Consider the following 23,269-nt stretch of genomic DNA (forward strand, 5'->3'; position numbering starts at 1 on the left):
AACACATACATAGGAAGAGAGGGAGAAATGTTTTAAAGAAACTAACAATGATGTATTACATCTTTTAAAACTTTAAACAATATTGTATCTTTAATATATATTTTTTATTGAATGCAAATTTTGACAAATTCACAATTTAGACTACATTTTTCTCTTATTGATTATTATACATTTCATGTTTGTAAAATTTCAAGATGATGGAAACTAATAGCCATCTCATCTATGAAAAGTTTAATTTTTAAGTTTTTATATTTTAAAAATCTGCGTAAATGATGAGTTTATAGATCAAATAATAAATAATATCCTATTCACTTGATATTTAATATTCGTGTTAGAAGATAGAGAACATATAATTCAATAATGAGATTTTTAAAATATTAATTCTTTAAAAGTTATCTAGTGATAAAAAAAATATTAATTCTTTAAAAGTTATCCGATGATAAAAAAAATGTTTAAAATTATACTAGATGCAACTTCATCTAACAAAAGTCAAATGCTTGCCTTGTAGATGATTTCGGAGTATTTTTAATTTGTAGATTTTTATTTTATAAAGGATAAAATGGTTTTAGACCGTCCTACGTATGAGAATTTTTGAACAGACCATGGCCACTTGTTTTGTATAAAGTATAAACCACAATAACTCAGAGATGCGGCAGTACCCAATTCAATTGCCTATAAAGTCAGTACAACGTGTAATTGTGGTTAAAGCCGAAACGCATGCAAAAGCAGTTGATGGTCAAGTGAACGTTAACTTCTTCCACATTCTTATAACACCATAAGGTTTCTTCAATTTCAGTAGTGAGTCTAGTGACTAAAGGCCAAGCTTTCAAACTCTATCAAAACTCAGAATAAGCTTCATAGTTTAGAACAATGTGTATAGGTGCGTTTGCTTGGCAAGCCCACCCGCTATACCCCTTTCTTCTCTTGCAAAATAGAGATGAATATCACAACAGGCAAGCTTATTAATTTTGGTTTATCATTTATTTTTATTTTTATACTTTGGTTTAAACATCAGTATAATGAGATCGGTATTTTTTTGTGTGCTTGAAGGCCTACAGAACCATTGGCTTGGTGGGAAGGTTGTGAGATACTAGGAGGTAGAGATGAGGTTGCAGGAGGCACATGGTTGGCTTGTTCAAGAGGAGGGAGGGTGGCTTTTATAACAAACGTGTTGGAGCTTCATACTCTCCCCGAGGCAAAGAGTCGTGGAGACCTGCCTGTGCTTTTCTTAGAGGTATACATGTGGCCGACCTTCGTTTTGACTCGTGATTAGTCTGTTAAGAATCCATAACATACTCCAAAGTTTTGGATTTAAGAGTTTTGGGTGTAATAAAACAAAAGATACTCCTACAGCTAAATAAACCTAATGACTAATCATTTTATCTACTAATCTTGTCTGTTAAACAAGGACTCCTTATCCACTTCTTACAAAGGGAAATTGCTAAATAGTAAATTCTGACTTCTTGACATTCACTCAAGGAGAAAAAACTTGGCTGCCCCTTTGTTATTGACTCAATTTCGTAGTTGGTTCACTTTTTATTTCTAACATGTAATGATTGCAGAGCACAAAGACTCCCAAGGAGTTTGCAGCGGAACTGATTAAAGAGGCCCATCAATACAACGGATTCAACCTTATTGTGGCTGATATCTCTTCCAAAACCATGTTTTATGTCTCCAACAGGCCGAAAGGAGAACCCACTCTCATGCAGGAGGTTTCTCCGGGCATTCACGTGCTTTCAAATGCAAAGCTTGACTCCCCATGGCATAAGGTTAGAACAGAACATGTACTCTTTTTATTCAAAATAGAACAAACACAATGGAAAAGGAAAAATACATACTGCCAAATTGGCTACTAAGATTAGCATTTTTTATAATAACATTATAGGATGGACAAGATAAGAAGAAGAAAAAAATTCAACATAGTTTAGGCAACTTAAAAAACAAGTTATATGCAGAAAATGACGAATGATTTAAGAAGCCTCAATAAGCTAAACAATACAAATAATGTAGCTTATGAAGATATTTCTTCCCTACGTACCATGGATTATTGTTTCTTATAGCATGGTTTGAAAATAAGATTTGCAACGTGTTTCATTCTTAATCTCCAACACACCAGAACAAAAGAACACTTCCTATATCTGGATCATTATATGTCAGCAGATTCATCCAGCAGAGCCGGAGTATCATCCTGCATACTACATTGTTTAACCCTAAAATAATACGTATAACCAAATAAACAATAAACAATAAACTTTTGCCTTTTTCTTTTTTAAATTCTGCAGGCTCAACGCTTAGGACTGAGTTTTAAGGAACGGCTTGCTAAACATGGCAAGGGTGAGATACCTTTGAAGGAGATGGTTGAGAAGCTAATGAGGGACACAGTTAAAGCTGATGAAAGCAAATTACCTCATATTTGTTCCCTAGACTGGGAGTTCAAACTAAGCTCCATATTCGTAGAAGTTGACACCCCACTGGTAAATATTGTTAGCTAATATACAATTCCCACCCTGGAAATTTCTAAGTTTTACTCATCCCTCTATCTTCTGATGTACAGGGACTTTATGGCACTAGGAGCACTGCCGCATTAACCATAAAAGCCAGTGGGGAAGTTAGCTTTTATGAGATGCATCTTGACAAGGACACATGGAAGGGAAAAACTGTAAATTACCATATTCAGAGGCTGAAGTCATAAATGGAGAGAAAGCAACTGAAAGACAGCGCCTGAATAAGAGATTGCCCATCTATTTACTCACATGTATGCAGTAAGCCACTTGGTTGATGTATTTTGTAAATGCATAAATAAAGGCCTAACATAGGCATATTTATATCATAACATACTCCCAAAACCATTAATCAAATTAAGAAGGCAATTAACTACTAACAATAATCAAATTAGAATACAATCAATCATGGATCTTGTGTTCAGAAACTTAGCTATGGAAGTGCCTTTTCTGCGGGGTTGGGGGGAACCCTAGGGGAATTGCACATATGGAAACACTGAGTCAAGCAGACAAGTTGATTGATTGTGTCTATGGTAGGAATCTTTTGCAGTTTGCACCAAGAAACCAGAAACTTGAACAATGAAAATGAATTGCATAAATGCAGTAATCCAATTTAGCCATCACTGTCCTGGTGATACAACCTGTTCCATAAGTGTGGGTGCATTTGATAGTCTCTGCCATTACTGACAAACTAATGATATGGGCACCATTTGATTGGAATATGAGAATCTGGAAGTTATTAGAGGTACCCAGTGTAACACAGAATATGAAGATAAAATAGAGAAAGAAAAGCAATAATTTTTTTCCTTGCTGAGTAAAAGAAAAATGCCTATCTCTAAATTACCATTTTGAAATATTAGACACTGTAATAAATATAAAAATTATCAAAACATGTGTAGTAAATTGGTCTAAAACAAAAGAAATCTTTAGAATTATCCAAATTTTATGAATACGGTTTTGGGGAAACTGAAGAGACTAACCATTCACAAGAATGAAACAATTACTAGATATATATATCCCTCATTACAGTCAACTGTAATTATAGAAATACAGGCGTTCATAAAATAAACCAAGACATAAACTAGCAAATAGCAATCTACAATCCTATGTGTGCAATGAAACACACTTTCAAAAAAAACTTGATAAACTCAACTTATATACCGTATGAAATTACAATGACATCGTTTTACTTCACCTTAGTTGCTTGCATATTGTAAACTATATGGTGTAAATGTAACTGCAGTTGTGTTCTTCTCATGTTTAAATGTGTTTATTGCATCAATTAATTAAATTGTAATTCTTAAATTAAGACTTTGTGATGTCTTATCTTTGAAAGAAAGATGCAAATATATATGGTATCGTTCATCGAAAACAAAAATATCCATGGTCTCTTATCTTTGATACAGATAACATCTCAACCCCTACCCCCTTCAAAACAAAGAAATTAAACAAAAAAAGAAAAAAAAGAAGAAAAAAAAGGAGAGGATAAGGAGCAAAAATAATTACAGTAGAAGCTGGAGTAATTTTAAAAACCTAACCTTTTATCTCTTTCAAATTGCAACAACCATGATGTTGTTTCTCTATCCAACTTGAATCCTGCCAGCTCTGCCTCCTTACAGACCTCCTTACACTTGGCCAGCCTCCCAGAAATCATGTAAATTTTAATCATGTCCCGGTATATGTCATATGTGGGAGAGAAGCCTGCTTCTTTAAGCTTCGAAAAGTATCTTACAGCTCTTGAGAGATCATTCAAAGCAACAAAAAGCCTAATTACCACACGATAAGCTGGAAGATCAATGAGACAGTTAGAAGCCTCCATTTCCCAAACCACAGCCAATGCCTCCCTGTACTTCTTCTCTGAATAACGGCTATGAATCAAAGTAGTGTACAAAACAACACTTGGATCACGCCCAGATTGTTTGAACCAATTAAACAGACTCTCTACAATTTCAAATTTCCTAAGCTTAATGCAAACTTTCATGATAGCTGTACAGTCCTGTTGGCTTAAACTGAAATCCTCTCTTTCCCCAAGTTCATCCAGTAAGGCCACAACAAGCATTTGTTTATCCGGGTGCTTCCCAAGCTCCAATATTAACTTTGCATAAACACTAGAATCCAACATTCTTTTACCATCCTTGGCTACCAAAAGAACCTTCCTTGCAAGACGCAAGCTTCCTCCTCTAATGAACCCTCTCACCATTGCCTCGATCACACCCCGACTCGCCAAAGAAGTGAACTTTTCTAAATTGAATGGCATCTTCAGCTCATGATTCCTTGCCAGGACCTCAACTGTCGAAGCCAATACCCGATCATCCGGGAAAAGCTGAGGTTGTTTCTGAGCCCAACAGAATGTCTGTAAAGCTCTCTCAGGAAGACCCAGGTGACCCAATTCCCGAATTGTTAATGACAAGGATCCTTTCCTTAAAAATCTAGCCCACTTGTTGAGAATGACAGACACATCTGCCTCTGAACTAAGGCTTCTAATTTCTCTGGCTATACCAATAAGAACACCAGGATTTTTGTACACTTTGTTGGATAAGGATACACGTGAAGAAACTGCCATTGGAGAAACTAATTTAACATTATTCTTTGGTGTAGGAAGTCCTATAGGTCTAAGCTTATGGGGAAGTGGGAGTGGAAGTGGCCTTTCTCTATTCAACTTTCCAGGTTTCTGAGGTATTCTCCCTTGGAAAAGGGATGAAATAGCTTCAATCTCATCTGAATCCCAAACAATACCATCTTCTCCGTCTCCTTCTTGGTTATGTTCTTCTTCTTCTTCTTCTTCTTGGGTATCTTCTTCTACTGCCAAGTGAGGTTTTTGACTATTTATCAAATCAGTTAGAGATGGGTCAGTGGGGCTTTTGCTTTTGTTGGCCTTCTTCAAGAATAAATTAACACCAAAGTCCGGAGGAAGCTTGGTGCGCCGTGGATACTGAAGGTTCTTGGGCAATCTTCTCCTAGTACTTGAATGGGCAGAGGCCATCAAAGCTACCCTGCCATTTCTTCCCCATGAGATGGGATATAGACTAATGGTAGAGAATGTGCAATCCATTGTTTGGAAAATTGGAGTGGTGTGTGTGTGAGAGAGTTTGAAGATGTGTTGGTGTTAAACTACTTAGACGCATTTCGATGTCACTGAGAAATTTCAGCAAACACCTGGTGTGCTTGGAGAGGTTTATCATAAGCAAATACCGACAGGGTAATCATTCCCGTGCTTTCCGTTTTCTCTTTCCTAAAACACTGTTGCTTGTTACTTATTAGTTACTGGATCGTCCCCAAAAGCTAATTTCCTAACCACATCACATCAGGAAGCCCATAAAGCCCATCAGGTTAATCACTTTTTGTTCATTTGTCAATCATGTAAAAAAGGCCCGGAGGATTTAGTCTCACACTCCGCAAGCCCAATGGACCAAAATACAAAGTAAAATAAAGGTTATCCTGTGTCTCCTTTCTCAAGCTTTTAGGGTCACAACTCGCAAAGTCACGCGATGCGTGAAAAAATGTTGTAAGTTAAATAGTACATGCGTTATTTAAAAGAATATAATGTAAAATTTAGGGTCCAATTAATCCAAAATGAACCGAATTGACTTAAGTAGATCAAGTTGGATCAAATAGACTAAATTGAACCGATATGGACCAAAATTTTATGCTAATGTGACTCAAATGGAATATAACAATAATAAATACTACACTCCAGGTTTTAGGTTTGTCATACTTTATATTAAAATAAAAGTTAATTAAGAGAACACCATGATGAACACTAGATGCAGAGCACTCAAGCAATAGGGAAGTGCTGTTGTACACAACTGTAAAAATGTAATTAGTCACGTTTAAAGTTCATACTTCATAATACTCTTCACCTTCTCATTATTTCAGAATTGCAAAAAGTAAACTGTAGGAGTCAATCGTGTTTTTTCAAGCTCATGTTCATCAACCGAAAGGGAAAGAGGGGAGAAATATGCCTCATCTCTGTGTGCATTTCTATATTTTCTGGGCTCTGATGGCTTTGTGAAATTCATCAGCAACACAACCAGACACCATCTATTAAATACAGACCATGACCCTCTAATTTGCCACAACACTAGTGCTAGTCACAACCATCACATCACGGTTGCAGCCATGACACATCCATCTTAAATGACGAGAAAGTTTATATAATTGCTCAACGTTCTAATTCCTGGCAGGCTTATGCAGGTCATTACTTCTTATGGCGAGCATATACATACAAATTCTCTGAAAATATGTTGTACTTGCCTGGTTTATAAATTAACATTCAACAAGAAATGGGAAATCCTTTTTATTAACAATCTCAATAACGGTGAACCCTGTTTATCATGATCACATTGAGCAGACAACAAAAACCCCACCATCCATTCTTCCCATTGATCTCCCCCAAGTAATCCTATTAGAAAAAAGAAGCTATAAGCACATTCAGCAATACATTTAATTTTATAAAGAAGAGGAAAACTTAAAGCAGTTTGACACCGGCTTCCGTCAAAGAATCAATGACAGCTTTGACCTTCCCATGATATCTCTGTTCTCTTTTTAAGTGGACAGCAACAGCTGGGATGTTTTTAAGCAGTAGGCGCTCCCCCAATATTTTTCCAATCTTTGCAGCAGCAGCCACATCCCGGGTAGTTTCCAAGCTTGGCCTCAAGGCCTTCTCCTGTGAGCTTGCAGCAGAGGCAACGGTGGCAGTTGGTGAATGTATCACCTGGGCAGTCACGTACTTGTTTGTAAAGTGCATCTTCAGGACATAAGGCTTAAGATACTGTGTAATTCTTGGAGGCCTAACAGGTGGAGGAATAACCATTCTGTTTCACACATAAATCATAAGTTGAATCATAATATAGAACCGAGAACTTTTAATTACCTCAATTGCATACTCAAGAACATTATATAGATCCTTTAAAAAATGAACATCTATGGATAAAATATCACAAATGATTTGTTTTCCCTTGTGCTGGAATATATTACAACCAATAACTTGACTAGAAAATGATCAGAAAGCCAAAGAAGAATAACTTAAATCAAGATAATAATAATTTTTAAAAAAAAAGGTTACATCATCCAATTATATGACCAACCCAACTTACACGAAGTCAATGATCAACTGCTTTCCAGATTTAAACCAAATAAATGGGAAAACATCTGAATTTTATATGGGAAGTGGTTTATAGGCCCCTTAGACACTGCACTCTAGGTAACTGAGCCTAATATCACTGGCTTGAGGTGGGGTATCAACATGATCTTAAAATGCCTCCTTATTCAGTGGAGAAACAAATGATTTCAGACCTAAGGAAACCATGATATTACATTCAGATACACTACTTCAATTTTCCTTCCTATTTTAAGTTTTATGAATTGTCTCTTCAATTTTGGACTAAAATGCTGATAGACTGTCTTTCCCTTTCTGTTGAACAGAACAACAGACATGGAAGCTTTTACATCTACTACACCCATATTAAAGAGGGAACCTCCAGTGAAGAAAGGAAAACAATTTTAAGTAAAACTCAAATGATGAACAAGAGAAGCCTATTGAGCTCTAAACTTACACGCACAAACTCTCCCCATCCGATATAATTGTTAAGAAGAGAAGGAAAATAAAAATAAGTACACTACATTGCCTTATAGGCATTATATCTAGATAAGAGATTGCATGCTATATATTCTAAAGAACTTCACCTTATAGGCAAAACCTTCTCACCAAACCACATGCCAAATTCAATGCAATGTTCAAACCCTTACACAATAATACTTCTACCCATATTCTTTTCTCTTACCACAATTCTCTTGAAGCAATCAAATAAAAATGCTTACTGCTACTGCAAAAGATAAATGAACAACTGTTCCTGCCAATTTTACCAACATATTGTGAAACATGAAACATCAAGCATGATTTTTTTATTTATTTTAAGAATCAAACAGTGAAATTTGAATGTGAGATCTTCTGACTTCATATCTCCAAAGTCCATAATCAAGAACATTATACGAAGAACTGCCTTTTCCTCTTAAATTTAAAAAATTCCCAAAGTATCAGTCTAATATAAAAGCTAACATCTTCATCTTTTCTTCATTTCTCACCAAACCCATACTATTTTTAACAACCAAACATCAATAATAACCTAAGACTAACCCAAAGCTCTAAATTTTTTACCCTTTCTAAATATCATTTCCTATTTATAGTGTATAACAAAAGGGTATATCTAATTCACAAAAAAAGAAAAAAGAAAAAAAGAAAAGTTATTTCATACAGTCGATTGGCCAAAAACAAAAAGTTTGAAAAACAAGATCTTTTAATCATCGCACATCAAGAAGACAAATTAAGGAAATGAATGTGCACAACCAGGGTTTTTTTTTTTTTTGAAGCTAATTAAAGATGGTGAGGATCCTAGTCCATGGAAGACCATGCCTAGGTGCAACCATAGCAGCAGCTTTCTGCTGATGACCAATGCCTAAGGGGCCGAAACGAGTGAGAAACTAATTGAGATGGTTCAATTACAGCTTAACTTAAGTCCTAATGGGGTCCAAGTAACATCAGATAATACCCTTTCTTGGGTTACTGTGAGTTTAAGAGATTATATCTATTGGATCCTATACTTCCTGTCATCAAAATTTTGAACCCTTTTCCCTACATTATCTCCAAACCAAAAGGACAAGAGAGAATATTGAAATGGTGTATATCACAGAAAGTATATTAAATGCTAATTCTTTGTTGGTTGAGATTCAATACCCAAATCTCAGCAGTATGATTTCTCAATATTTTTTTTTAACTTTTTAATAATTCTTGTTGGGTTGCCACAAAGAACAAGCCCCCACATAATTCAACCAGTACCAAAAACATAAGCTTTGCTCAAAAATGTTTTCTAAACTTAAATTTCCACCAACTGATCAGGGCCGGCCCTTCCCTTAGGCGAGTTAGGCAATTGCCTAAGGCCCCCAAGTGGAAGGGGCCCCCAAAATTTTAGAAAAGAACCAACCGGGTGGTAGAGGAAAAAAAAAAAAATATATATATATATATATATTTAGTTTCAAATGAATTACAAAAATAATCTGGCACATCCTTTTAACCAAAAAAAAACAAAAATTTTGGTAAATCCTATTAAACATTGGTTCTAAACAAAATCATTGACCAAAAATCAACCAGATAAACTACAAATCCGATCTAAGAGATTAACCACAAAACAATCACAAATCAAAACAAATAAATCCACTCAAAACCCTAAAAATTTTACCTTTCTCTCTAGTCTCTGCTCTCCGCCTCTCTCTAGTCTCCAGTCTCCACTGTTCAGTCTCCAGCTGAACCGCCTCAGCCTCTCTCTGATTCTCTGCTCTCCGCCTCTCTCAAGTCTCAACTGCTCACCTCACCGTATCAGGTTCTGAGGTTCAGGAATCAGGTATAAAATTATAAATATTTGGGCCATTTTATTTGTTAAGAACTTAAGATAACTTTGTTTGTTTGGGCCCTCCCTGGCTGGTTTTGTAACTTTGTTTTTCACTTCTTATCATTATGGCTGCCTGGACCCTCCCTGGACTGGGCGTTAAGTTTGGGCCTTCAAGGTTTTTTTTTTTTTTTTTTGTTATTTTTTTATATTATTATTATTTTTTAAAGTCTGCATTTTTTTTTTTTAGTTATAGATAGGATTTGTTTTTTGTTTGTTTGTTTGTTTGTTTTTTTTTATTTATTATTATTATTATTTTTTTTTGGTGGGTGGGCCTTATTAATAAGTCTTGTGTCAGTGTTATGGCTGTGCTTAAATTTTTGTTATGCTTGTGCTTAATTTTTTTTTTTCAATTTATGTAGGTTGAGATTGCTAAAAACTTGTTATTGTTCAGTGAAACTACAATAATACTTTTTATATAAATCAAGTTCTATTCTTATTGCATCAATTATCAAATATTCGTCAGAAACCAACAGCCTTAGTATAATGAGAAACACCTTGTTCTTTTCATATAGAATAAGAAACTAAAATAACAAAAAACTTTGAAGAGTTTTTGTACCTACTGGGATGACAAAAAGGTAAGGAAGATCCAAGTTTAGACTTCAGAGTGAGTACTGAGGCTGTAACCCGGTGCTTAGATCAACTCCTGGGGTTTTTCGTTGGACCCTATAAGTTTTTACCTAAAAAAGAAAAATGAAAAAAGAAAATTCTAAAACCTCGTTTAGTGAGATGATGTGTATGGGTTGGGCTAGGTATGCTGGAATCTGAGTCTGGTCCATGTGTTTGGGTTGTTTGGGCTGGGAAACTAGTTACCTGGGTTTTATAGTTTATAGGCTTTTAAGAAATGATTATGTTCACGATGTTAATAAGGACACAAATAGGTGTATTCAATGCTTCTAAGTTTGAATTTTTCTTAGAGGTATTTTTAAATTGCACAGAAATATTGTAAAAACAAATACAAGCATTTTGACTTTGTGGGAGCACAGCCAGTGAATTTTTTACAATTATTTTGGGAGTGATTTGAAACAATACTGGATTATTGGTAGACAGATTATTTCTAATTTTTTTACCATTGGTTTGAAGTTAATTGGTGAGACACTAAAAATGTCCAAGATTACATTGAACCTGGCACTATAAGTTTTTATTTGATAGGTGTCGAAGGGGAAATTGATGCCTCTATCTACGATGTTGGGAAGCCAAACTGAAACTCGACTATGGGCTCTTGAGATGGTACCCAAAGGCTTTCGATGTGATGACAAAGTCTATCCAAGCCAGAAAACAAAAGTTGCACATGACAAAACAATAACAAAAGCCTAATGAAAAACACATTACAATACTTAATTAGTACATTAATAGTCTTGGTCCGATAGTTCAAATCAGTCCTTTAGTGGTATGGTATTATCTCTAGCAGTAGGGTAATTTTAAGTTAATAAGTGTGTTTACATGGTAAAAAATCATATTTTTTATTATTAAGTCAACATGAGGGAGAACTTCCATAATTTCCAAAACATTATGGCCTTCATCATAATAATAATAAATAAGGATTAAAGGCTTCATAATTACAAATAAAAGAGGAAAAATAGGATGGAAAGAAGGGAGAGAAAGATCCCTAACTCAGTGCAGCAAGTATTAAATTAAGATTTCGGTGAGTATGTGTGTATAAGGCATGAATGAGGTGAATGTGAGTTGTTTTGAGTGAGTGTGATATGATTAATTCTGAGATTGAAGCTTTTTGTGAGTAATAGGCTGTTTGTGACTAGTTGGAGGACATTTTTGAGCTGTGATTGTGTAAAGGGGAGAGAAGAATATCTAGGATTAGATGAGTGTAGGCTAAAGATGATGAGTGGTGAGCTTAAGGAGAGCTAAACCACCAGCAAAAATGGCAAACGAACCCCAAAGTCTTAGAGGGGGGTGGCTGTTCCCTTGTGGGCTGGGGTGCTTATACATTTTTAATGGAGTTTAGAGAAGTATTAATTAACAAGCATCCAAAAAAAGTAGATCTGATTCAGGGGAGTAGGCCAGCTGAATTAATAACTTGGATTTGGCCTAAAAATGGGAGATTTGCTTTTGGAGCTGTTTTACTTCTTTAGGCAAGGTAGTATTTGGAGTAATCTTGCATTAAATGTTAAGATTATTGAGATTGTGTTTAGCCAATGGGATTAAGGCAAGTATTAAGGAAGAATTCTAATGCTGCAATTGAGATTTAGACTCTAGAAAGTAGGATTCAACACCCTAAGTCAGGTGTCTAAGTTTAAGCCCACTTTAGAGGGTTCCGCTGGAGATCTCTTTATGCCCTTCAAACCACATGTTCCCAATTTTTTCCCCTTTAGGATTCATGGGCTTGGCACATGAATCACATCTTAAACGTTTTATTAACATTTATAGCATCAATTTGTTGAAGTTTGGATAATTTGGTTTCAACTCCTCTTCTGCTGGAGGTGCAGTCTTGAGGAAGATGATGGAGTCCCCTCATCCTTTTGACTTCAGCTAATATGACAGCCCTTGAGCACTGTTCACGTCAGGTAGAAGGTGGCAAAAAACTGATGGGACAGCCCTTAGTTCATCCTCAAAGACTTGGTCCTCTTGTAAGGGGTTCTAGTTGTTTTTTTGGTTAGAGATGAACAAGGGTTGGTTGCCCACTTTCAAGCCTCTTGTTGGGACCTTTTTGGGCTAGAACTTTGCTTCATTTCAGCACCATTAGTTGGGCCACATGACCCTTTCTTTGCTTGGGCTTGCTCCCTTCTCCATGAGATTTTTGGACCTACAAAATGGGCATTAAAGACATGCTTTGCCATGAGTTTTTTACTCCTTGTGGGCTTTAAATAACTTCTCATAATTTTTATTTTGGATTACTTTGTAAATGATATTTTCCTTGGAGTTTTTTTTTTTTTTTGTTTAAATAATGGCCTCCAATATTTTTCTTGAGAATAATATTTATCATGAGTTTTAAATAAATATGGTAACAATCATTATAATGGAATAATGTGATGTTTTTATGAGTTTCTCTATAGATAAATCATAATGGACATATAGGATGAATAATTACCATGAGTTTTGGTAATAAATATTATGAATGTTGTGATGTAAGATGAATAGTGAACATGATTTTATAATATGAAATAAATAAATGTCATGGATCTAATAATCATATCTTTCCATGAGCTTTTATAAGATGATCGCTATGGGTTTTAAGAGTAGATAATTCATAAATTCCATGAGCTTGTAATATTATGGTAATAGGTTTAAGGATCTAAAGTATTGTTCATTATTGGACTTTTAAGTGAAATAATTATGATATAGTATTTTGCCAAGTATTAATAACCTTAGGCTTTCGATAAATAGTGCCAAGTAGTTAGTTTGGGCTTTTAATAGTGCTAACGTAAGTTCGGCTTTTGATATTGCCGATGAGAAATGGGCTTTAATGTTGCCAATGAGAATTGGGTTTTGATGTTGCCAATGAGAATTGAGTTTTGGATAAATAAATCGCCATGGGTTCAAACCATAGGTTTTGATCATGGATTTGAATTCCATTGATAAAATTGTTTTGCCATAGATTTGAATCATGGACTCTTCAAATATTGCCAAGCATAAGTATTCTCGGGCCTGAAATAGAATAAGATGTGTGTATTGGGTTCATAAGGCCAGTTTTGGACTTAGCTAAATAATGATAATAAAATTGGATATAATAAGAGTTTTTTGGGCTTTTTGTGATAGTTTATATCATGACCCAATTTAAATAATGAAATATGAAATATTTGTGATTAACATAATAATAAAGCCAAAAAATATTAGGAAAACCCAATACCTTATAGTGATATAAATAGGTGGTACTCAAATAAAATTAGATGTAAAAAAAGCACCTTAACAATAGGAAAAGTTTAATATTCTTTAATACCAGGAAATTTGAATTATATACATCTTTATTGAAAACACTAAAAATTATCAGTTGAGCTGCAAAGCTATTGGCTAAATTTGGCACTAAAAGTATCCAATTATCTTCAATAACTGACAAGTTCTAAAGAAACGTATGTGAGTTCAAGATTCATCTATTTGCCCATATTACTATACTGTCACAATTTGCTTCAGCAGGCATATCACTATACTGTCAAAATTTGCTTCGGCATCACCTTCTGCAGAATGAATATTTTTGGTAGAAGGAATATCATGAACAGAGAGAGAGAGAGAGAGGTTTTAATTTATAGCGGACTTGATAACTAACATGCTTTAATTGTATCAAATCCAATGTCTGGTAGGGACATCATTTGAACATATAAACCAAATACTACTTATGAACATATTTCCACACTGAGAAATATAAACAAAAGACGACTCTAACCTATATTAGTGAGTTCTAAAGTCATCAAAGGCCATACACCAGCCATTCCAGTGCCTACAAAAGCCCCATCAACAACAATGAAAACTACCAAGATTATGGGGGACTATACATCAGCTGGAGCAAAAATTCCTTACGTTCCTCAGCTGGGCAACCAAAGAATGCCCTCACCCTTCCAGCATTTGCAATAAGGAAAGTGTAGGCCTTATAGCGCATTTGCACATCAACACCAATCTTCACCAATTCTGTGAAAACTTCTTGTTCTGAGTACACACGTGGTCGGCCTCTTTCCGCAATAACATTTCCCTCCCTGATTGCCTGTGCGACGTCTTTTATTGCTTCCCTTATACTTTCAAACTCCCTCGCAAAAACATCTGTTTTCCTTTGATAAACATTTCCCTCACATACATCCCTTGGAGCCTTTCGTTTCTTGCCTTTCAACGATGTAGCTGACTGAGAAGGTGGTTGAGAATCTGCCTGAGAATTTGCTTCAATAGGAGGAGGTAACTGATTAGTACCATCATTCATATCATTCAAGTCCTCCAGAGTAAGAGTAATTTCATTCTGTGACGTCACTTGATTAATATCATAAAGTAAGCTTCCATTTCGTGAGGTACCATGCTGGTGCGCATCCACCTTCGAACCCCTTGCAAAATCCCTTTCTTTTGCAAAGAGCAACAACAGCTTATCGTAGTTGGCAATGGGTGTAGTCATCCACTTTTTTGCACCAGGTTTTACCTATGAACAAAAAAAAAAAAGTTCCTTTACATATGAATTTCATAGATTTTAAAGTTATCATTTTTTGATAAGCAAGTTTTGCCGACAGGGGGAGGGGGGAGGAGTTTCAAACTAGTGACCTTCGCTTCATGAGGCATGGTCCCCAGTTGATTGTGCTACCCCTGAGGGTTTTCATACAAGTTAAATTATGACAAGGAAACAAACCTTTATCAATGCCTTCCACACCTCAGGTTTAGCAGTCCACATTTTTGTTTCCGAACTCCATGTAAAACCATTTGTATCCTTAAAAAGGTCATAACACTCATTGAAATTATGTTTAAGAGTTTTCATTCGATTCTTCAAGTGATCTTTTTCAAATGGCTTGCCAATCTTTTCACGCAGTTCTTTCACTATATTATCATATGCTTTTGTAGTGAAAACCTTGTCAATTCTGTTTCCCATGCTTTGTTGGCGAACAAGTGCTTCAACAAAAAAGTCATCCCAACGTTCTGTCCACTTTACTATGTCCCTTTTATCGACATTAGTCCTTTTTTTGTTTCCCATTTGTATTGTCTGCATATCAAAATAAATAGGAGATGAATAACAAATATTTATCAAAAGATAAGCAGGGATCCTAATCAAACCCATTATGTATTACTTGATGGAAGGTAATGAAATGAACTAAAATAAAACACATCTGTAGGGAAGCATTTGGATGCTAGAAAAGAAACAAGAGGGGGTAATTACTTCTATTTGATTAGCCAATTAGAAACAGAGACATATCATATATGCTTGTCTCAAAAACAATGGTTGGAAGAATTTCACCAAGCGGTGTCATTCTGTTTAAACATTTTCCATTATCGGTATCACCATAAATGAGTGTATGGTTTGAATTGAAACATTATGAAAGTGTAAGGTTTAATTTGAAACTTCTAAAAATCTGGGGTTTGATTTGAAACTATCCCTAAGTTATGGCTTTAAAATGTAATTTGTCCAAACATAGTTGGAGAAATAGGAATGAACATAATGGGAAGACAAGGAATGAAGTACAAATACAGAAGTTGATTATGCAGGATTTTAAGGGTAGGCTCACAGTGAAGAAGTTCAGAATTTTCACTCAGAATTGAGTCCTTTGCATATTGCAGTATTTGTAGAATTCCTATAGACGTGATTGTTAAGTAGTCCCTTGTGTGTTAAGTTACTGTTAGTGATTGTGAGGTTTGCTGTCTGGGTTTTTTTTTTTTTTTGGGGGGGGGGGGGGGGGGATAGGTAAGTTACACATACGCACACACACATAATGGGTTTTGAATCCATGACCTCACCCTCCACACACACTTATAAGAGGAGGAAACGCCATCTGTACCACAACAAATTGTCCTTCTGTCTCTGGTTTTGTTCTTTTTGGATACTCTCACTCTAACCGCTTTCTTTATCATGGGCAGAATTGAGAATTAGAAAAAATAACATTATCGGTCTAACTTCAAAAAAAATTATGACATCTTCCTTCCTCCATTTCTCTTACCTTATCTTCAGTTTTATGCATAGAACAGATATACAAATAAATATGTGTGTGTGTAGAAATATTCAAACAAAAGGTACAAGGAGAGAGCATCAGCACATGTACTTGTCAACAAGAACTTACCTGAAGTTCAGAGATCAAGTGTAAACCATCATTTGCAATATCCAAAACAAATACATACAAGTATTTGCATGGAAGTGTGTGTGTGTGTGTGTGTTCGAACACAAGGTGCAAGGACAGAGCATCAGTACATGTATTTCTCAACAATTGAACTTACCTGAAGTTCAGAGATCAAGTGTAAACCATCATTTGCAATATCTTTTTTGATAAGTATGCATATACGAGTATGCATTCAAGTGTGTGTGTATTCAAACAAAAGGTGCAAGGAAAGAGCATCAGTACATGAATTTCTCAACAAGCGAACTTACCTGAAGTTCAGAGATCAAGTGTAAACCATCATTGCAAAATCTTTGCACCAAAACAAATGCTTATGTGTACATGCATGCAAGTGTGCGTGTGTTTTCAAACAAAAGGTGCGAAGAAGAGAGCATCAGTTCATGAATTTCTCAACAAGTGAACTTACCTGAAATTCAGAGATCAAGTGTAAACCATCATTGCAATATCTTTGCACCAAAACAAACGCATATGGATACATGCAGACAAGTGCATGCGATCGTGCGTGTAGAAACAAAAGGTGCAAAGAAAGAGCATCAGTGCATTTACTTGTCAACAAGCAAACTTACCTTAAGTTCAGAGATCAAGTGTAAACCATCATGTGCACTAACTTTGCACCGAAACAAGAAAAAAATCTAGAAACGGCATAGCATGCCATATGATAAAAGCATTATCTTTGGATTGTTAATAACTACCAGAACTAATCTGTTACACACATATATACTTATGTCTAATGGGTTGGGTTCAAGTTACACCTGGTGTAACTCTAAGTAATGTTACATCACCCAATAACTTGTTATTGAATTAATATTTTGAAAATCCAACCATTGAATTACATGTTCTATATGTTCTTAACATGCATGTCAATTTTCATATCAATCAGATGCTATTTACTATTTGATCTATAAACTCATATTTTATGCATTATTTTAAACTACAAAAATTTGAATTTTAACAATTAATTGATGATATGGCTATTAATCTTTGATAATCTTGAAATTTTGTAAAAATGAATAATATACAAAAATAATGTAATCTAAGGATGGATTTGTCAATATTCGCATCTAATTAAAAAATATTGAGTGGTGTAATATTGTTTAGATTTACACCAGTGTAACTTGATCCCCAACCATAACATAAACAATAAAATTCAAGAACATAATGACATAACAACAAGATAGTGATTTCACACAATCTTGACATTAATCAACAAGGAACAAGAAAGAAAGATGGAAAAACATTTCAGACCAAGCAAAAAAATAAAATATTAAAAAATTATTATTATTTCGAATGTGAAAAAATTAAATTTAAACACAAGCAGGACTTTTTGCTAGTTCTGGTGTTACGCGCCTAAAATTAAAATTAAAACGAAACGTGCATATTATTTATTTTTACCAAAGATTATTAGCAGGAATGGGGTAAATTTACAAAACCCTAAGATAAAAAAGAAAAAAAGAAAAAAAAAAAGGCAAGAACGACGTCGCAGTAAACTAGTGAGGCTCTCGTGCTAATCGGACTGTAAGGAAACCCTAAATTCGAGTTTTGAAACTTTTTGTAGGTCACGTACATATAGAGTAATCTAAGAGATAGAAGAAGAGAAAAAGAAAAGGAGAAATGAGATATGGCTATACCTGATGATGAAACGGTATAAGTTAGAGTTGAGAAAGATGAAGGTTTTCCTTAGCAGCGAGTGGCCGCCATTCTGATTCTAGTAGTAGAGCGGTGAGTAGTAGTAGGAGTAGGAGTTAAGAGTCCCTTATCCTCCAAAAGTTCTTTGGGGGGTGGACCATGGTTCATGCTGTGTTTTTGTGTTCAGTTTTAGGAAAGAAGGAACGGTGAACACTAGTATAGGGTCTTTTGGGCTTTGAGACTGGTGTGAAATTTTGTGAATCCCTTCATCCCTGGCCTTCTTTCTTTCTTTCTGTCTATTTTTTTTACATTTTTGGGCTGTGGCCCAACATGACTTGAGTCCGACAATAAGTAGACCTGATTCGTTCGGAAATAATTTATTTAGTTTTTTTTACTTTTGTGACAAAAACGACCTGATATTTTGAGGAAAAATCATATCTGGTTAAGCAATAAGCTAACCAAAGCAAAAAAAAATAAGCTTCTTTTTTGTGGGACTCACAAAAAAAACTAAACAAAAACAAAAAGATCCCTTATATTAGCTTATAATCGCATCACAGATGCACACCCAATCAAGTCAAATATTAAAAAGTTCAGAACTTAATCATTTTATTTTATTTTATTTTAAATATGAGATGGGTTTGGGCTCATATTAATAATTTAATTGTTCGGATTTGTATCTAAACACATTCTTTAATTAATAAAAGTGTTTTATTTTATGTGAATTATATGAACGTTAGACATCATTCATTTGATGAATAGTCTATGAGATGATTGTATGTGATTTAAGTATGGAATGTGATTTGCCTATAGAAAGATATAAATTTCAATTAATTATAAACTCATAAATCTTAGTTTGTAGAGTACGATGAAATTGGACATTTCATCTTTTCAGTTTATGACATATCAATCATGATGACTGTCTCAATCGTAGAAGTGAAGATTTCCAATTGATATATTGGTGTATTTGGAATACATTGAACTAGACCACTATAGATCAATGTTCTATAACTACTGTCACTTGAACAAATAATCTCAAGAGAGGCATACATTAATAATTTAGGTAAAGGTTGAGACTTTGTAAATTGTAATTAAAAAAAAAAGGGATTGAAATACAATTTGGTTCTTAGGAGTTTACAGACGTTAGTGTTTTTGACAATTATTTTCGTTCTTAAAGTTTTAGTTTGGTCCCCAAGTTTACAGACACAGCCAATTTAATCCTTTTGTCGGTTGCCATTACAATTTTGCATCAAGTTCGTATAATGAACCCATCTTTAATATTAAATTTAGGTTTTCTTTCCCTTTTCAATTTTTTCAATCTCTCTCTCTTCTCTCCTTTGGCACAACCACCTCTTTTCTTTTGGTCGCTACCACCACTCCTTTATCAGCCAATTTAATTTAATGGGTTTAAGTTTGAAATTTACTATCGACGGGTGTGTGAGTACGAGTTATTCTACTATAGATTTGGTTTACTCCTCTTGCTTTTTTTTTTTGTGTGAATTTTGGTGAAGTGTGTTTGTTTTAGGATTTGATTGTAGTTGTTTTGTTGGTAATTTTGATGAGCAATTTGGTTTATAATGTAAGGTATTGAGAATCTGAGATATGAAATTTGGATGTAGGAGAGAATGTCTAATATATTCTCAATTGTCTATTTATTGTTTAGGAGTAGATCTATCATGCTCCAAACTCAGCTGTATGAGTCAATGACTTGAGAAAAGTTACACATGCAGCACATCAATCGTCTATTTATTGTTTAGGAGTAGATCTATCATGCTCCAAACTCAAAACTGTTTTGAGTCAATCACTTGACAAAAGCAGCGTGCAAGACCGTATTAAAGGATTGTGTTTGTTTTATTACACAATGTTTTTTTATAACTTGAATACGTGACTTTAAATGACATTTATAAGTCACAGTTACACACATTGTCTAAAACAAGTTTTTGCCTTACTAAAAAGAGTCATAAAAAGAGTTATAGTGGGTCTAGAAACTTGAAAGGAATAGTACAGTTTTCTCCTCCAGGTAGGAGCTCTCTCTCTCGTCTCTAAACGAGTTGACTCCCTCCCTTGGTTTTGTACCGAGGGTTTGTCTTTTCTTTTGTTGGGCATGATGGTTGACGAAGTGATCAATAGACTAGAGAACATGAAACTTACAACAGAAAAGGAAGAAGTTATAGTGGTTTCCGATGAAGAAAGAAAGGATGAGATTGAAAGTTGTGCGCAGAGTTTAATCGGAAAATTCCTTACATGCAAACCCTTCAACAAGAGGGCAGCTTATAATACTCTTAAAAAGGTGTGGGGCTTACACAATGGGGTCCAGATTATGGAAGCTGGTCCAAATCTTTTCCAATTCAAATTTCATACGGAGTTTGACATGGATAGGGTGCTCAAAGGGGGTCCATGGTCATTTGATAACCAAGCCCTAATGTTACGCAGGTGGCAAAAAGGCATGACGGCCAAAAACGTGAAATTTGAGTCCGTTTCCTTATGGTTCCAAATCTGGGGGGCCCCATTTGATATGGTATCTCCCAAGGTGGTGGTGGAGGTGCGGAGGAGACTAGGGGTTGTAGAGGAAGTTGAGAGGAGGCAAAAACAGGAGCATCAGAACCTTTTTATGAAGATTAAGGTTGCGCTCCCAATAGCAAAACCGATCCGGAAAGGTGGATTTATAGTAGGCTCGGACGGTGGTTGTACTTGGGTTACCTACAGATACAAGCGGCTCCCGATGTTCTGCCATTACTGTGGCTTGCTGGGACATGATGTTCGTCACTGCGCTGGCTTCTTTGCAGCGTCAAAGAATGGGGGCGAGGTGGAATGTCAGTATGGTGAGTGGCTAAAGTCTATGCGGGCACGTTCATGGTCTCCACCTAAAGGTGGATAGGGTCAATCCACACATAGAGTTGAAGCGGCAGAGGAGGTGCCTGACCGAAATAGGAAGCAACAAAACACGACGGCGACGGCGGTAGACGTTACAGCAGACAATAATGACAATGATTCATGTAATAAAGAAGGTGGCGAAATTTCAGAAACTGGTCCAGATTTTCAGGGAGTTAATGCATGCATGAATGAGGGGAACATAGCTATCACAGATATCATGGCTTCAACGAGAATGGAAATTAATTCGGTGGGTCTAAGTGGAGCTGAAGTGAGTGAGGTAATGATTCAATGAAGTCTAGTGGGGAACACGGGGCGGGTACTTCACAGAATGGGCTTATCAAGCCGAGGCCCAAATGGAACAGGCTTTTATGCATGGAGTGCGGGCCTGTTGAGGAAACTAAGGGTGAATTATCCACTTCTCTGGGGAAAAGAAGGGTTTCAGCCATCTTGGAGGAGGACAATGCAGACGAAATGGGGATACATGGCTCCAAGTGTGGGAAAACACAAGATGATTTAGCTATTATTGCTGAGGTAGGGGTGTCGGAACACCTTTGCCAATCACAATGAGGCTTTTGTGTTGGAACTGCCAAGGGCTTGGGAACCCTTGTACAGTTTGTAGCTTTTAGAAGCTCTTGAAGGATCAAGCGCCCACGGTTTGTTTTTTAATGGAAACACGACTTAATAAAAAAGGTTTTGATAAGCATTGCAGGGAGGTAAATTTTCCTAACAAGTTAATAGTTAAGAAGCATGATTTAAGGGGTGGGTTGGCTCTGTTGTGGAAGAAGGATGTATCAATGGATGTTATTAATTTTACTGAGAATGTGAGAGACCGCGCCCCCGGCCCCCTTTTTATAGGATGTTGGGCTAAACCTATGTGAATGGGTGGAGTTGTGTTATTGCCTCTCAAAATGGAGGTTCGACTAGTTTTCCCTTTAGATTAAGGGTTTTACAATGGAGTCGCCACTTATTTAATTATTGGAAAAATAAGAAAACCATAATTGAAAAATTCCTCATTTTATTAATTTGAAATTGAATTTTCATTAATCATAGGAAAATTACATGACTTTGGTCCTACATACAATCTAAAATAAAGTACATGGTTTTGTTTCCTAGTTACAATCTAAAAATCGAAAATTACATGGATAAGCATTTGATCTAATAACCCTTAATCTAAGTTCGAAGGCTATGTTACAAGGTGGGAAGGTGTTAGGCACCCACCTTGCTCGGTGAAACCGGTCTTCTAGACTATGGTGGCCAACATTCATATGATATCATCCAATATGTTATCAATCAATTTGCATGTTGAATTTAATGTGTGTGCGTGTGATGACCCTAATTCAGTTTATTAAGCATTGAAAAAATAAATTCTAGTGAATGTGTGTGGATGATGATAACCTAGATTCAAGGATTTGAAAGAATTATTAAACAAACATGTTTTTCATACTTTTGATATGGATTTAAGATTAAATATAATGATATGCATGAACATGTGATGAACAACTAAGAACATGTGAAGAACACATAAAAACAATTAAAAACATTCAAGGGAATTATCATGCTTTAATATTAAATTCTCATCATAACAACATAAACAAATAGTTAGGGAAGGAGATTATACCTTCATGCAAGATCCATATGGTGGAGGAGAGACTCTTGATGGAGGTCCTAAGGGTGGAGGAAAAGAAGAATTAGGAAAGGGAGAGTGAGTCTCACTCAATACCTTAAGTCTCAAGAAGACCAAGATATGACAAGACTACTAAACTTCACTAGAACTTCAGAGAAGAGAAGAGAGAGGGGTTTTTTGTGTTTTGGAATGAAGGAGAGGGGGGAGGTCTATATAGTAGTGGTGGAGGAAATATGGATGGAAGGCCATTTAGGTGCCGTTTGGATTCGGCTGAATGTTGCGTCTGCATCCGCGTTTCAGCTTTTTTTTTTTTTTTTTTTTTTCATTTCACGCGTTTTGCAAAAAGGCAGGGACATTAACACTGTAGCAGTACTGTTTATACACTGTAGCAGTACTGTTCATGGGACCCACAGTCACTTTATTCATAAAAAAATATATTAAAAATGGGTCCCACGACAC

General features: G+C 35.6%; 5 protein-coding genes and 5 non-coding genes across 13 annotated transcripts; 2 read left to right on the forward strand and 8 right to left on the reverse strand.

Moving 5' to 3' along the window:
- Positions 1-704: 704 nt before the first annotated feature.
- On the forward strand, positions 705-2,830 carry LOC115974650 (transport and Golgi organization 2 homolog). Its single transcript, XM_031095093.1, has 5 exons — positions 705-953; positions 1,051-1,234; positions 1,563-1,769; positions 2,283-2,474; positions 2,555-2,830. Exons 1-5 carry the CDS (start codon positions 871-873, stop codon positions 2,690-2,692), a joined length of 804 nt encoding a protein of 267 aa, XP_030950953.1. The 5' UTR covers positions 705-870; the 3' UTR covers positions 2,693-2,830.
- Positions 2,831-2,896: 66 nt separating this feature from the next.
- On the reverse strand, positions 2,897-5,810 carry LOC115974648 (pentatricopeptide repeat-containing protein At2g01860). Of its 3 annotated transcripts, none has more exons than XM_031095090.1 (2): positions 4,040-5,810; positions 2,897-3,192 (listed from the first exon to the last, which is right to left on the reverse strand). In XM_031095090.1, exons 1-2 carry the CDS (start codon positions 5,551-5,553, stop codon positions 3,030-3,032), a joined length of 1,677 nt encoding a protein of 558 aa, XP_030950950.1. In that variant the 5' UTR covers positions 5,554-5,810; the 3' UTR covers positions 2,897-3,029. The 3 variants fall into 3 exon arrangements, with proteins under 3 accessions (XP_030950950.1, XP_030950951.1, XP_030950952.1); XM_031095091.1 differs by having other exon boundaries at positions 3,024-3,184; positions 4,040-5,804; XM_031095092.1 differs by having other exon boundaries at positions 3,145-3,230; positions 4,040-5,803.
- A 957-nt stretch (positions 5,811-6,767) lies between these two features.
- Positions 6,768-9,967, reverse strand: LOC115974651 (50S ribosomal protein L18-like). The gene is made up of 2 exons (XM_031095094.1): positions 9,737-9,967; positions 6,768-7,315 (listed from the first exon to the last, which is right to left on the reverse strand). Exon 2 carries the CDS (start codon positions 7,312-7,314, stop codon positions 6,970-6,972), a length of 345 nt encoding a protein of 114 aa, XP_030950954.1. The 5' UTR covers position 7,315; positions 9,737-9,967; the 3' UTR covers positions 6,768-6,969.
- Positions 9,968-14,108: 4,141 nt separating this feature from the next.
- On the reverse strand, positions 14,109-18,637 carry LOC115974652. 2 transcript variants are annotated; one of them, XM_031095096.1, is made up of 4 exons: positions 18,318-18,524; positions 16,941-17,095; positions 15,219-15,566; positions 14,109-15,014 (listed from the first exon to the last, which is right to left on the reverse strand). In XM_031095096.1, the coding sequence occupies exons 3-4, from the start codon at positions 15,555-15,557 to the stop codon at positions 14,373-14,375; spliced, it is 981 nt and encodes a 326-aa protein (XP_030950956.1). In that variant the 5' UTR covers positions 15,558-15,566; positions 16,941-17,095; positions 18,318-18,524; the 3' UTR covers positions 14,109-14,372. The 2 variants fall into 2 exon arrangements, with proteins under 2 accessions (XP_030950956.1, XP_030950955.1); XM_031095095.1 differs by lacking the exon at positions 16,941-17,095 and having other exon boundaries at positions 18,318-18,637.
- LOC115978467 lies at positions 16,601-16,662 on the reverse strand. The gene has a single exon (XR_004088743.1). It is a non-coding gene; the product is annotated as a small nucleolar RNA snoR101 (small nucleolar RNA).
- On the reverse strand, positions 16,753-16,816 carry LOC115978464. Its single transcript, XR_004088740.1, has one exon. It is a non-coding gene; the product is annotated as a small nucleolar RNA snoR101 (small nucleolar RNA).
- LOC115978461 lies at positions 16,904-16,967 on the reverse strand. Its single transcript, XR_004088739.1, has one exon. It is a non-coding gene; the product is annotated as a small nucleolar RNA snoR101 (small nucleolar RNA).
- Positions 17,059-17,122, reverse strand: LOC115978465. Its single transcript, XR_004088741.1, has one exon. It is a non-coding gene; the product is annotated as a small nucleolar RNA snoR101 (small nucleolar RNA).
- Positions 17,219-17,282, reverse strand: LOC115978466. Its single transcript, XR_004088742.1, has one exon. It is a non-coding gene; the product is annotated as a small nucleolar RNA snoR101 (small nucleolar RNA).
- Positions 18,638-20,419: 1,782 nt separating the features above from the next.
- On the forward strand, positions 20,420-21,190 carry LOC115959896. The gene has a single exon (XM_031078549.1). The coding sequence runs from the start codon at positions 20,420-20,422 to the stop codon at positions 21,188-21,190; it is 771 nt and encodes a 256-aa protein (XP_030934409.1).
- The last annotated feature ends 2,079 nt before the right edge of the window (positions 21,191-23,269 follow it).

This window comes from Quercus lobata, chromosome 2 (assembly GCF_001633185.2).
Source record: "Quercus lobata isolate SW786 chromosome 2, ValleyOak3.0 Primary Assembly, whole genome shotgun sequence".
Lineage (NCBI taxonomy): Eukaryota > Viridiplantae > Streptophyta > Magnoliopsida > Fagales > Fagaceae > Quercus > Quercus lobata.